Source organism: Argentina anserina, chromosome 3, assembly GCF_933775445.1.
Source record: "Argentina anserina chromosome 3, drPotAnse1.1, whole genome shotgun sequence".
NCBI classification, from domain to species: Eukaryota; Viridiplantae; Streptophyta; class Magnoliopsida; order Rosales; family Rosaceae; genus Argentina; species Argentina anserina.
Window position 1 is genome coordinate 15388894 of NC_065874.1, and position 12907 is coordinate 15401800.

General features: G+C 35.8%; 1 protein-coding gene across 1 annotated transcript; it reads left to right on the top strand.

Moving 5' to 3' along the window:
• The first annotated feature begins 410 nt into the window (after nucleotides 1–410).
• Nucleotides 411–5748, top strand: LOC126787737 (trigger factor-like protein TIG, Chloroplastic). The gene is made up of 13 exons (XM_050513639.1): nucleotides 411–707; nucleotides 792–875; nucleotides 984–1112; nucleotides 1356–1444; nucleotides 1636–1819; nucleotides 2328–2418; nucleotides 2502–2656; nucleotides 3044–3136; nucleotides 3229–3321; nucleotides 4639–4719; nucleotides 4836–4985; nucleotides 5132–5227; nucleotides 5373–5748. Exons 1-13 carry the CDS (start codon nucleotides 441–443, stop codon nucleotides 5448–5450), a joined length of 1590 nt encoding a protein of 529 aa, XP_050369596.1. The 5' UTR covers nucleotides 411–440; the 3' UTR covers nucleotides 5451–5748.
• The last annotated feature ends 7159 nt before the right edge of the window (nucleotides 5749–12907 follow it).

The window sequence follows — 12907 nt, forward strand, 5'->3', positions numbered from 1 at the left end:
TATATTTCGACACGTGGATTTATTATACCAAAATCATAATCTAACATATTTTTATTATTTGTGAATTGACCTTCATGGGTATTGATGATTTAGGATTTATAATTTAGTGTTTAAGATTTTAGAAAGATTTAAAATAGTCTTTAACAAAATAGCTAAAACATAATTTTTCTTTAAATCTTGCGTGTCAAATTGTAATTTAAATAATAGACAACTAGATATTACCACGTAGTGCTACAGTAGCACATAAAAAATTCTCTCTTATTAGGACAGCAAACTTGAGTTACCCAGTAACATTTGGATTCAATGCAAAACGGCGCCGCATCACTTTTCTTGGATAATCCCCATTTTACCCTCTATCTTAGCTTTAGCAGACAACCTCTGAGAGCTCAAACTCTTTGTTCTGCAAACACTGCAAAGCAAAACCAAACAAAGGCAAACCAATGGAGCTCTGCATCACCGCCATCAACGGTGGCTCCACCACATCAGTCCTCAACTCAAACCCACCACGCTCTTCACCCTCCCTTCTTCTCCCCAAGAACCCCACTTCTCTCCAACTCCGCACTTCCCGCAGACCCACCTCTATTTCCCGCCAATTCCACCCTCTCCATTTCGCCGTCTCCGCTTCTCCCTCCACCGCCGTCACCTCCGAGACTGACAATCTTCCAGCCGACATCACCGTCACCGAGACCCAGCAACCCAATTCCAGAGTAACTTTCCTCAGTTTCCCAAACTATATATATAGAGAGAGAGAGTTAAATTACTTAGTACTGATCAATGTGATGTAAATGCAGGTGAAGTTGAGCATACAAGTTCCGCCGGAAGTCTGCGATGACTGTTACAAGAAGGTTATAGTGGAGTTCATGAAGCAAGCAAAGGTTTTGGCTCTATTTCATTTTGTATGGTTTTTGAATTAGCTAACTTGTCTGGAAATGAAGTTGAATTGTTTACTTTGGTTTGTTTATTTTTGGGTTTAATGTGCTCAGGTTCCGGGGTTTCGGCCTGGGAAGACGGTGCCGGAGAATATTCTTGTGAATTATGTCGGGAAGAAAAGTGTAGAGAAGGCTACCATTGAGTCTATTTTGAGGAGGACTCTTCCACATGCCATGTCTTCAGTATGTTTTATTTATTTATAGTGGATATTTATATTTTGGTTGGTTAACTTGGTTTCTAAATTGCGAGTTAATGTGGGCATATTATTGATAATAGTTATGTCAAGTGAGGTTACTTGATGTTCAGCTTATTGGGAATGGATTAGGAGTTATAATGTTGCCAACATTCTGCTGCCTGTTTCTAGCAAAACCTCCTTTTGGATGCTTGAGTTTTTGATTGAAGGTTGTCCTGCTCTTGTTTTACAGATGACAGCCACGGCTTTGACAGACTCCGTCAGTATAATGACCAAATTTTCTGAGATGGAGCAGGCCTATGCTTCTAGCAATTCTCTCCGGTACTCAAACGTAGACATGTTTTAGGTTACAGTTTCACTATTTTCATAATCGTACTTTTTTTGTTGCAAATTATTATGATAAATAACTCATAATTGGGAAAGAGGAGGCATGTTAAATGATCATGTCAACCATCACTTCTCTTCATGTTTGATTGGATTGATCATACTCACTTGTTCATCTTGTGATCCAGATATGATGTGATTGTTGATGTAGCACCAGAAGTGAAATGGATTCCTGAGAACGGATACAAAAATATGAAGGTCGTTGTTGAGATAGACAGCGACATAGATGCACAAAAGGTTTTTGAGCAAGAATTAAGACGCCGTCACAAGTCCCTAGGGGCTTTAAGAATTGTTACAGACAGAGGACTACAGGTAACTACTCTTCAAGTTACTGACAAAGGTTTCATTATCTCATTCTTTTGGTAATGCACGTTCATGTGATATGTACTTTGAAAAGACTGCTGTTGGATTAAACTTTTTCCAAGTCTGCATGAAAAGAGTTAGATTGTAGTCATTATACTACTCAAATTTCTTTGTGGGCTTGATGTATTACTGGAGATACTCAGAAGCTGATCATGCTACATCAGGAAATTCAGTTAAGAAATCTTATGTAGATCAGTTATACTACTTGTCCAGTGCAAGGTTGGGCGTTTAAGGACCCTTTATCCAATTTCAAAAGATAAGCCATTAATTTTTTCACAATTATGTTTCTAGTTATCCAAATAAATGGACATTCCCTATGCAATGTAAGCTCTTCATCCAACAAAGAAGGGATCTATAAAATTATTCACAGCATCCAAGAAGTTTTATATTTGCATTATAATATCTTTTTCAGCGAGTTGTATGATGTTTGTAACAAACTATGCTAAGACTTCTACAGGTTGGTGATCTTGTCGTCCTTGATATATCTGCAACAACAATAGATGAAGACAAATCAAATATTCAGAATATTCCATCTGCAGAGAGTAAAGGTCTGTCAAGATTCATATGTTTCTCCAACAGAAGGAATGATGAACTCTTGTAGAAATATCTCAATTCTGGTTTTTACCTGCAGGTTATCATTTTGACACGGAAGATGGTGCTAAATTGATTCCCGGTTTCCTTGATGCAATAATCGGAATTCAACGAGGTGAAACGAAGTCCTTTCCACTTGTATTTCCTGAATCATGGGCACAGGAAAACCTCCGAGGAATTCATGCTCAGTTTATTGTGAGTGCTTCTCCATTTTGTCCAACAACAGAACATGATAAGACAAAATAGGCATCTGCATGTTAATCAGTATATGAGAAACAATTTATCTCTATATACTTCTTTAACTCAGCTTGAGCTCAGTTAAAAGGACAAACGATAATTATCGATGTTGAAGTTTAAGAAAGTCCTATCATTGTTTTTTTTTTTTAAATTTCATGAGTTTGGAGAAGGTGTGAACCGTGTGATACTAGTTCTATACTCTTGATTTGAAATTCACCTCAATTAACAGCCACCACTCAAGGACCCAGTTGATATGAAACACTTAATTTTATTGACTCTTTTTTGCATGCACAATGCATTAAAGATGCTAAATAATCTTCTTTTTTTCCTTTTGGTCTCCTTTAGGTTGAATGCAAAGAATTATTTTACAGAGATTTACCTGAATTGGATGACTCCCTTGCTCCAAAGCTTCTTCCTGGATCCACCACCCTGGAACAGGTGGCCATTATGAAGTTTTGAATATCCTCTCTGGACTGCTTCCTCAAATTGTACTGTGTTCATTTATGATAAAATTTGCTGCCTCTCTGTAGGTCAAGGAAGCACTGTTGCAAAGATGCAAGGAAGCAGAGCAAACAGCTAGAGAGCAAGCAGCAGATAATGCCATTCTAGCTCAGCTTTGCAAGGTGATATTAATTTCTCAGATTATATTTAATTTTTGCATCCTTTTGTTGGTGTTTACCTTTTTTTTACTGTTATAGCAATGCAGTCATACCATTTCCATCTGTGCAAACACAATTGTGTGCACCCAGATAGGTAGAGTGTATGATATATTCACAATTGCACAATCAGTTACTAGACTCTTAAGCACAGAACCATTTGTGACACATGCCTTTATGCCGCTTTTCCTCATACCTTCTGTTTTATATTTTGTCCACCCATCTTAACGTAGTTGCTTACGGTGCAATATTGGAAGATGTCTGATGGTGAAAGAGGGACAGCTGTTTTTGGTTTTTTCTTGTTACATGTTGAAGTTGCATTTTTAAACAAAAGTTTATTGCACATAATGACTTTTAAATCAAAACTTAAGTTCGGCTTCTGGAAAGATTTCAAAATCAAGGCTTAATTTACTGCAAAACCCAATTATTATCTCAAGATCCACTAAATATGTATCTTGAGTTTATGTGGAAAATGTTTATTTGCAGCTTGTTCCATGTGTTAAATAAAAACAGACAGTTAATTCACTTTTTTTTCTTTCCTGTAAGAACAGAAGAAAAAAATGGATGCATGTGCAAGTAGAAACCAACTCCATCAGAAACAGATATCACTAAGAAATCCCTTTTAGAAAGTTTGGACAGCTAGTTTTTAATCTGAATAGACTAAAACAATATGACAGTAAATTAAAATCATGTTTGTAAAGTAAAACGCGACTTAGGCATTGAATGTCTGGTGTACTTCTGCTGGCTCATGCGCAGAGACCATCCTGTTTGAGTCATGAGCCATCAACTATTTTGTTTCTATCCTTGCCATCAACAAAACCTTAAACCGTAAACACTATTCCTTTGTTGTCTATATGTTATCTATCGCTGCACCAACTGTGTTCTACTTGTAGGCATGTTAGTGTTGCAATAGTCATACTAATCTAACATAGAAAGCGGACACCAACGAGATTAGTGTCTTTTCTGTTTTCCAGCAAGTAGGAAATGATTGTCCAATAAGGAGTCAAATCACCTCTTATGAATTGAAACTAATAATTGGTGGACTCGAACTCCATAGTAAGAAATAGTGAGACACAAAGGGAGGGGAATTGAGGGGAGAGCAGCGAATGATGCCTGTAATCTGCTCACTAATTAGCAAACATGTTATAAGATGGCAGATTGGTAGCACATATGTAGGCTGTCAGGATAATTTAAAGTGTTAGGCCTGTTTGCATGTCGGACTTATAAATTTTCTAGCTGATACGGGGAACTTAGTATGTAGTAATTGTGTCTTGCTGCTTGCAGATGGTAGAAGTTGATATTCCTCAATCCTTGTTTGAGGAACAAGGTAGGCAGCTTTATGGCGCCAAACTTTTAGAGATACAGGTAGGTTTCTACAATGTACTTTTTCTTTGGTGTTGCAGTTTGATTTGGCATGTATGAGTGTGCATTTCTGTGTTATAATTTGTCACTGTCATCTTTTGGTTGTTCTGTTTACACAGGCAAACGTAAAATTAAATGAAGAACAATTGGCTACGCTTTCAAGTAAGAAAGCTGTAGAGGAGTACCTTCTACACCAGAAGGATAATATTATGAATATGATAAAACAGAGTATAGCCGTTGGAGACATATTTAAACGGGAAAATCTACAGGTACATAGATTACAGATTAACCATCAATATTATTTGTTCTAAGCCTTGTTGTGAGATGCTTCGTAACACGATCTTTTGAAATTAATATGTTTAATTGCAGATCTATTACTCGTTCACAAATGAAATGTAGTTTGTTTCTTTTGCAGTTTTCAACAGATGATCTTGTGAAAGAGGTCGAAAATTCCATTGCTGAATTTAAACGTCAAAAACAGGATTATGATGAAGAACGTGTTAAGGGACAGGTTCACATACACCATCGACTTGCTCTGCTTTACTTTGGTTAAATGACTGGTTCTTCAGTGTTTTACTAGTAGCAGTTTTCAATTAGTGTTCTTTACTAGTATCTGACTAGTGACACTTACGGCATCTCTTCCGATATTTGCACAGGTCCAAGAAATTTTAGAGGGAGCAAAGGTGCTTGAATGGTTAAGAGACCATGCCGAGATTCAGTACATAATTAGATGAAGCGCAGTGAGAGAAAGCATGTCTGCGTCCGAGTGGTAGGCTCCAAAGTTTTGGCACGATGGCACTGGAGGCTACTCATGTTAAATGACGTTTCGGAAGAATCAACACGGCTTGAAGCATGTCTATTTTTTCTGGTTTCTTGAGTTCAGAGCCTTTAGATGGAATTGTTAGACAAACGCTATGTTTCAACATCAAGAAATCACCCCTTTGTAAATCTAATGGTTCAACGCTATTTTACAACCTTCAGAACTCAGAAGCTATAATAAAAGATGTTGCACATATAAGAAGTGTTCCAATTTGCCCTACAAAATCACTTCTAAACTAGAAGCTGTAGTGAGACGATCAGGTAGCCTTTTGACCGAGTAAGGTCTGTTTTGGCCTGTTTTTAGATCTATCAGTCTTAAGAGGTAAGGTTGATTTCTCTATTTCTGGTGTCACATGGGCAGTGATGTGAGGCCAAACATCTATTCAAAATAAGAAAAATAGATACAAAAAAAAACATTTTACTTGTCCACAAGACAGAAATATTAAATTTAATATTTGTATGTAATGGTTTTTTTTTTCCATTGGCATGACATTGGGACATTGGGTAATATTATACTGTAACTAGGAAAGTGGTGAATTCCAAAATTTCTAGGTCCTCATGCCAAAACAACAAGCAAATAATAGGTTGGTAAATAAATTCTGAAAAGAGGATTAGGTAGATGGCTGACCTTAGTATTCAAAAATCATGAGGATTCATGTCCGGTATCAATCAAATTATTGTTTGGCCAAAACAATTATCTTGACTATTTAGTGTTGATCAAAACTAGTTGCCTCAATAACGGTTGTTTTATCTGTCAATTTTAATATTCAAAAATCACGAGGATTCACACACAATATTAGTTAGCTCCTTGTTCAACCAAAACACTTACACCTTTAAACCCATTGTAGCATTGTTTAGTGTTTAACAAAACTAGTTGCCCTGATAACAATCGCTCTATCTGTCAATTTTAAATTCAAAAATCACGAGAACTCACACACATTATTAGTTAGCCCTTTGTTCGGCCAAAACCATTACACCTTTAAACTCATTGTTTAGTGTTTACCAAAACTAGTTACTTTGATAACGGTCGTTATATCAGTCAAAATCTTAAAATTAAAAAATCACGAGGATTCACACACAATATATTAGCCCATTGTTTGGCCAAAATCATTACCTTTTAACCCATTGTTTTGCCAAAACCAGTTGCGTCGATAACCGTCGTCCTATCTATAAATTGAGCACAATCTGTTGCATTAGATGCATAAACGAAACTCACATTGACAAGCGCTTAGCTAATTAGTGGTGTATCAACTCAGAGAAAACAAAATTAGTAGATGTACATGGTTGAGATTTGTGAGGTTTCTGGCCACGATGAAGACGAAAACGAAGCTGATGCTGGACTTGCATAAGGTTGTCTAGCATTAGTAATCGAATCATTGATTTACCAAAGGTACATTTCAACTTTTCATTTCAAAATAGTTTGCTATATTATATGTTAGTTTATCTTAGGGACTGCTAGTACGCTATAATATAGCGTCAAATCTGACGCCACAATTCTATATGACATATCACGTCAGTTTGCCATGTAAGTAATTAAAATAATCACAAAATATCATTTTTAAATGAAAAAAAATCATATCCTTGTAAATCCAATGGCTTTAGATTATTGTAAAAAATATATACTTTTGTGATATTTTAATGGTTCCAAAATATAATTGAAAAAAATTGATATTTACGAAAGTATGCTTGAAAATATGTATTAGTGTATTTTCAAAATAAAATTACTTCATCTGAGAAAAATATCAACGTGTATGTGTGAAAACTATTTCAAAATAAAACTATTTCGTCCTAATTTTTTTTTCATATTTTTGTAAACTAATTAATAATTCAATAGAGAATATAAGGTAATTTTAGTCATTAATTAAAACCATTAATATAATTAGTAAATGTTAATAAAATTTAAAAAGTCTTAAATTAATTTGAAAAATTTCTTGACATATTTTAGAAATTTGGAAATTTTTAATTAAAAGATACACAAATTCAAATTTAATTTATGTATGACTTATAAAAGTTAAAAGTTTGACTAATTTATTTAGATGAAATTTTTTTGGTAAGATTATTTTGTTAGAGTAACAAAATTTGGTAATTAATTATCCCTTAATTATTGTTGAAATAATCTTTAAGAAATGAAGGATAAAAGATTAAATTATATACAACTTATAAATGAATCATGTAAGGTAATAAATAATCTTGAAGAAGAAAGAAAAAGAACGTCATATATTTTCAAACTCAATCATTAAAGTCTTGTGATTAAATTCTGGTTTGATTAACAATGATATAATTTTTTAATTAAAAAAAAGATATTTTGTGATTATTTCAATTATTTATGTGACAAACTGACGTGGGCATGCCTCGTAGAAATTTGACGCCATAATATAGCACCAAAATATTTTCCTTTTTCTCGTAGATACCACAAGGACACACAAAAGTTTAAATCATAAACTTTGATTAAATCTAATATGTTTACATAAACTGCCAAGTAATTAATTTATCTCAAACTCTAAATTGTTTCTTTCCTGTCTGGCAAACAAAGAGTCCTCATCGTCAGGTTATGCTGCCCCGAGGAGGAGAAGCTGCTGAGAGGATCGGAGCTGACGCAAGTACCAAGAGGAGGATGAGGCAAAGCTTTACCAGGCGACATGCACTGTGACGGGTCCGATCGGAATCTCCCGCCGGCTAATAATGGGCAGGGTCCGGTGCCTGCCACATCATTTTCTGCTCCTCCACTTGAGTTGGGGGATGCATCCGGCGTGAGACGCTCCCTCAAAACGGCGTCTCTACAACCAGTGCCGCCAGGATTAACGTGTTAACCACCGTTACCTACCGGTGGACTAACAAAATCGAAGTGAGGATGGTTAGAGTGCATGCATGTTCACTGGCGGCAGAGGAGCGTTGGTTGTCAGCTGCAGGGGTGGACCCAAGTGTATCAAAGGGTGGGCTCAAGTCCACCCAGATTTGTGGGAAGCAAAAAAAAAAACCAACTATCTGAACTTCAAAAACCCTAATTATAGCAGTATTATGCCAATGTTTTTCAGTTTCTTTTCTATAATTTCTATTAATTTCTAGTCTTACCTTCTTAAAACATAAAAAAAAAAACGTTAGGATCTCCCCCTCTATTGAATATGAGATTACAAATAAAACTTTGTTGGTTTTTAAATTTGTCTTTGATATCTAAAATATCATTTTACTTATATATTTGAGGACTCTTTGACCTTTAATTATATGAACTTCATACACTCGATGTTGTAAACTTATAATGAAAAAAACAAATTTGGCTTTCGGTCAAAGTTGTAGTCTACTCCATGGTCAAATCCTAGGTCCGCCCCTGGTCAACTGTTCTGGTTCTTCCTTAGAGGGCCGCATTTGCTAGATTTAGAAGAGGAGCATTCATGAGGAAGGTTGTTTCTTGATCAGCTTAATGTTTGGACTTTGGATCACCATCTTATGCAAGAGAGATTTAGTTTGCCCTAGAAACATGATACGACTTAAATATAGCTAGCACTTCAAATTAAGGTGCTTAACATTTGTCGGAGTTTATGTAGCTCCACAGACGGGGTTTCGTATACCTCATCAGCAATGTAAACTTCTAATCGAGTTAAAGAAACAGTAAGAAAATCATTATCTGCTTTGTCGATCTAAAACTGATTGGCAATGAATCCATATATGCATGGTAAATGCACGTAGTCAGGAAGACAGGAACGATCAGGATATTTGCAACTCCTGCTGTAATAGTCCTAATCATGCATATAAGAGGGAACAATTGCAGCGGAGAAATGAATCCTTTTCATATAGGATTATTAGGCGATTTGCCTAAGTTGAGTAAATTCAGATATGCTGATACCTAGCTAATAAACTTATAACTGGATCTGTTGTTAATGCTCGTCTGCTAGATTAATATTGAGATTCATCCTGATAATCACCAAGATATTAGAAAAAAGGGAGAGGTTCTCTCCCATTCGGAGAGACCGGAAAAGAGAGTGCCATATATGCATGCTTATTTAGGCCAAGCAGAAAGGGTGGATGATTCGCTACCTTATCATAAATCAGTGAAGAAAGACGCAAAGACACGAACTTACTGTAACAAACAATACAAGGACTTAATGATGCCCTGAATTTGATGGAAAATTGTTCTGGGGTCTTGTGCCTTCCGTTGCCTCCGAAGCTAACTCGTTTAGATGTGTGTAAGGTGATGACGACTGAAGAATGAAACTGAAAGTTGAAAGAAACTGTCGAGTCTCACTGCCTCCTAAGAAAGTAAACAGAGAAATGCTGACAAATGTGATGCATGCATCAAGTGGTAAAACAGAGCGATGTTGACAAATGGGATGGACCAGCAAAGTGTCGAAGACAAGCTAAGAATGCTCTCTGGAGTTCAAGATTTTGGAATAACGTACCTTGCGCTGCTGTTCTTCCAGTTGAGGTTGTGCAGAACACACGAGAAAAGCATATATATACGTACTGATCTAATTTTCACGCAAGTCTGCATGTACTTTGCAATAGAGAATGTACGTAATAACTATACATACCAAACTATATATAGAACTGATCGAGGAATCTCCAAACCAAAGCAAAAGAAATAAAACGAGTTCAATTCCAACGCATAGCTAGATGAATAATTCTGAGTTTAAGACCTTGTCTTTCATGATGTCTATGCAAGTTCTATGCCATAACCACTAGCTAGGCTTCCAGTTAATCCCTCAAATGTCATGTGTCTGCAGCATTTAATTTGCTGTTTTTTTTTTCTTTCAAAGGTTTTAGTTGCCTTTACGTGACTTCCCTCATAGTAATCATTCAGATTTTATGAATAGCAGCTCTAGCTAAATTACCAGAGTTCAGGTTTTTCCCCAGATAAGTTATATGCTCGAACTATATATAAGAACAAGTTTCGTATCAATAATTAACTTATCCATGAAGGTAGGTAGCTCACATTACCAGAAATAATTATTCGATTAATTCAAGTTCATTCAAGAAGGTGGTGCAGACTTGGATAATCAATCAGAAGCGCTATGCTGCTGCTTGTAAAATTTGGTATATATAAGACAATCTTAATTCATAAATTAAAGTTACAGATGCTTCTTCTGCTTATGGTTCAAGTTAATTTATACGTACCAAACTGAGACCAAGTGGACAAGTAGTTGCTCATTGATGTATTGTAGAAGATATGTTAGTTTCATGTATACATATAAAATGGAGAAAATGTGTTAAAACTCAGCAGAGTGGGATGTTGGTCTGATCGAACAGTGAACACTAATGTAATACCAAACCTCTCGTCTCTTAGGTCCCTCTCATTGCAGCTTCCAACCCACATTTGCCTAGTAATATGGTCATATAGATGATGAACAAAATTGTACCTAGGCATGTGGATGACAGCAATGTGATTTTACTTGTCTAGCTAGCTCTGCCTGTTGGACCCACTCGACATGCTACAAATTGCATCAACTACTGTCTGCGGGTAAATATTTATCTTATGTATCAAAAGTGCAAAGCTAGCAATATATACGAACACCCAATTTTGAAGATCTAGACCAAGCAAATTTATCCATCCCCACAATTCCGAACAGCTCTAAATCTTGTGAGTTACTGCAAACTGGAGTTCATTACATCCACGATCGAAACTCACGAAAATTGCTTTGGCATGACCTCTTTGGTATGACTAAAAAGTTACTGAGGATACCACACTAATCTTATTGAAAGAAAGATTCCCACCGAATAGAAGCGCACTAAGAGGTGAAAAATTATTGGTGCTAGAATTTTACACATACAAAATTGATGCTTGGCAAGCTCCGTGGAAACGCAAGTATAAAATTTATGTGCAGCAACATTTACATCAACACCGTTATAAGTTTTGTGTTTAATCTAATTTCATGCTGGTTGCTTTTTAACAAACTATTTCACTAGGGAATAAATTGAAGATAAAATAGAAAAGTTTAGGAGATATTCTTGTCCAGAGAGAGCGCACATTAAAGTTTTTGTCATGTACAATTTGCCCAAACAGATGCCATACATTGCCTGTCCAGGTCACATGAAGCATACCCTACTACTTATATAGCTCTCGTTTTTATTTGGTCCAATCATCATTGAAGCTCAGTGTGGATATTCATCTTCAACACTATTCAAACCGTCATTTTCAATTGATTATAAAACGATACCATGTCAAATTCAGTATTTAATTAAGTATTTAAAGAGAATCTGCACCCGGTGTTAAAAAAACTTGTCCAAATCAATCCTCGGAAACACAAAACATATTTTGCTACCGGTTTTTTTGGCTGCATGATTCGGATCGGAGATGACAAACAAGTCAGAGTTTGGAGAACATACAAAAAGGAAAAAGAAAAGAATGGATTACAAATTAATTATTAAATAATTTATATATCATAATTACGAAAAATTATCAAAAATTGAATTTTGTTCATTGAATCATAACTACATCACGAAGTAAACTGTAGCCGCTTCAAACATTTCACAAACGAAGGAAAGAATTAGAGATGACAAATAAGCCAACAACCCCAACCCCAACCCGGCTCGGACCTAGTTTGTTAAAAGTTGGCCCAAGCCCATTAGCAGCTTAGCCCGGCTCGAATCCGTTATTATAATGGACCGGGTTGGGCTGAGATATTTGCCTATGAGTTTGGCCGGGTTTGAGCCCAGACGACCTACACGATAAATTCATGGGTCGACTTGTTAAATATTTAAAAAATTATTATTATTTGACTTGAATATTAAATTAAAATCTCATGATTATTTCATTTTTTAAACTACAATATTTCATAAATATTATCAAAGTAGTAAAGAAAACGTCGTTATTTTGACAGAGATAATATTTTAAAAATAAGATTATTAAATATGTTGTAGTATTTTATTTATTTTACTATTCTAAATAGTTATATAAAATAAATGATCTAATTACATAATATTTTTTATTCTAATTGTATCATATAATGCTAATAGGCTGGGCCGACCAGCTTCTTGGTCCGACACGACATAGGCTTGGGCCATGGGCCGGGCCGGACCGAACCATGCTTGATATTTAAATAAATGGACCTGTTTGAGCACGACATGGACATGGTTTTGACCTGCTTAAAATAAATTGGGCCGACTAACCCGTTTGCCACCTCTAAAAAGAATATTGCACTTCACTTAATCCACTGTAACACTTACAAATCTTGATTCTAGAACTATAGTACCGCTGACCTTGGTTGACCTACCCTCCAATTGGCCCATTGTATCTTTATAGATAAAAGTGGAGCTATCACTACAATGCAGAGTTTGCATACCCTTAAACTCTAGTGTGGTTATTGGGCGTTTGGTTGACTATTTTATTATCGTGCTAAATTTGCACTAGTCCATTTATGTCGTTGAATCATGTTGATCC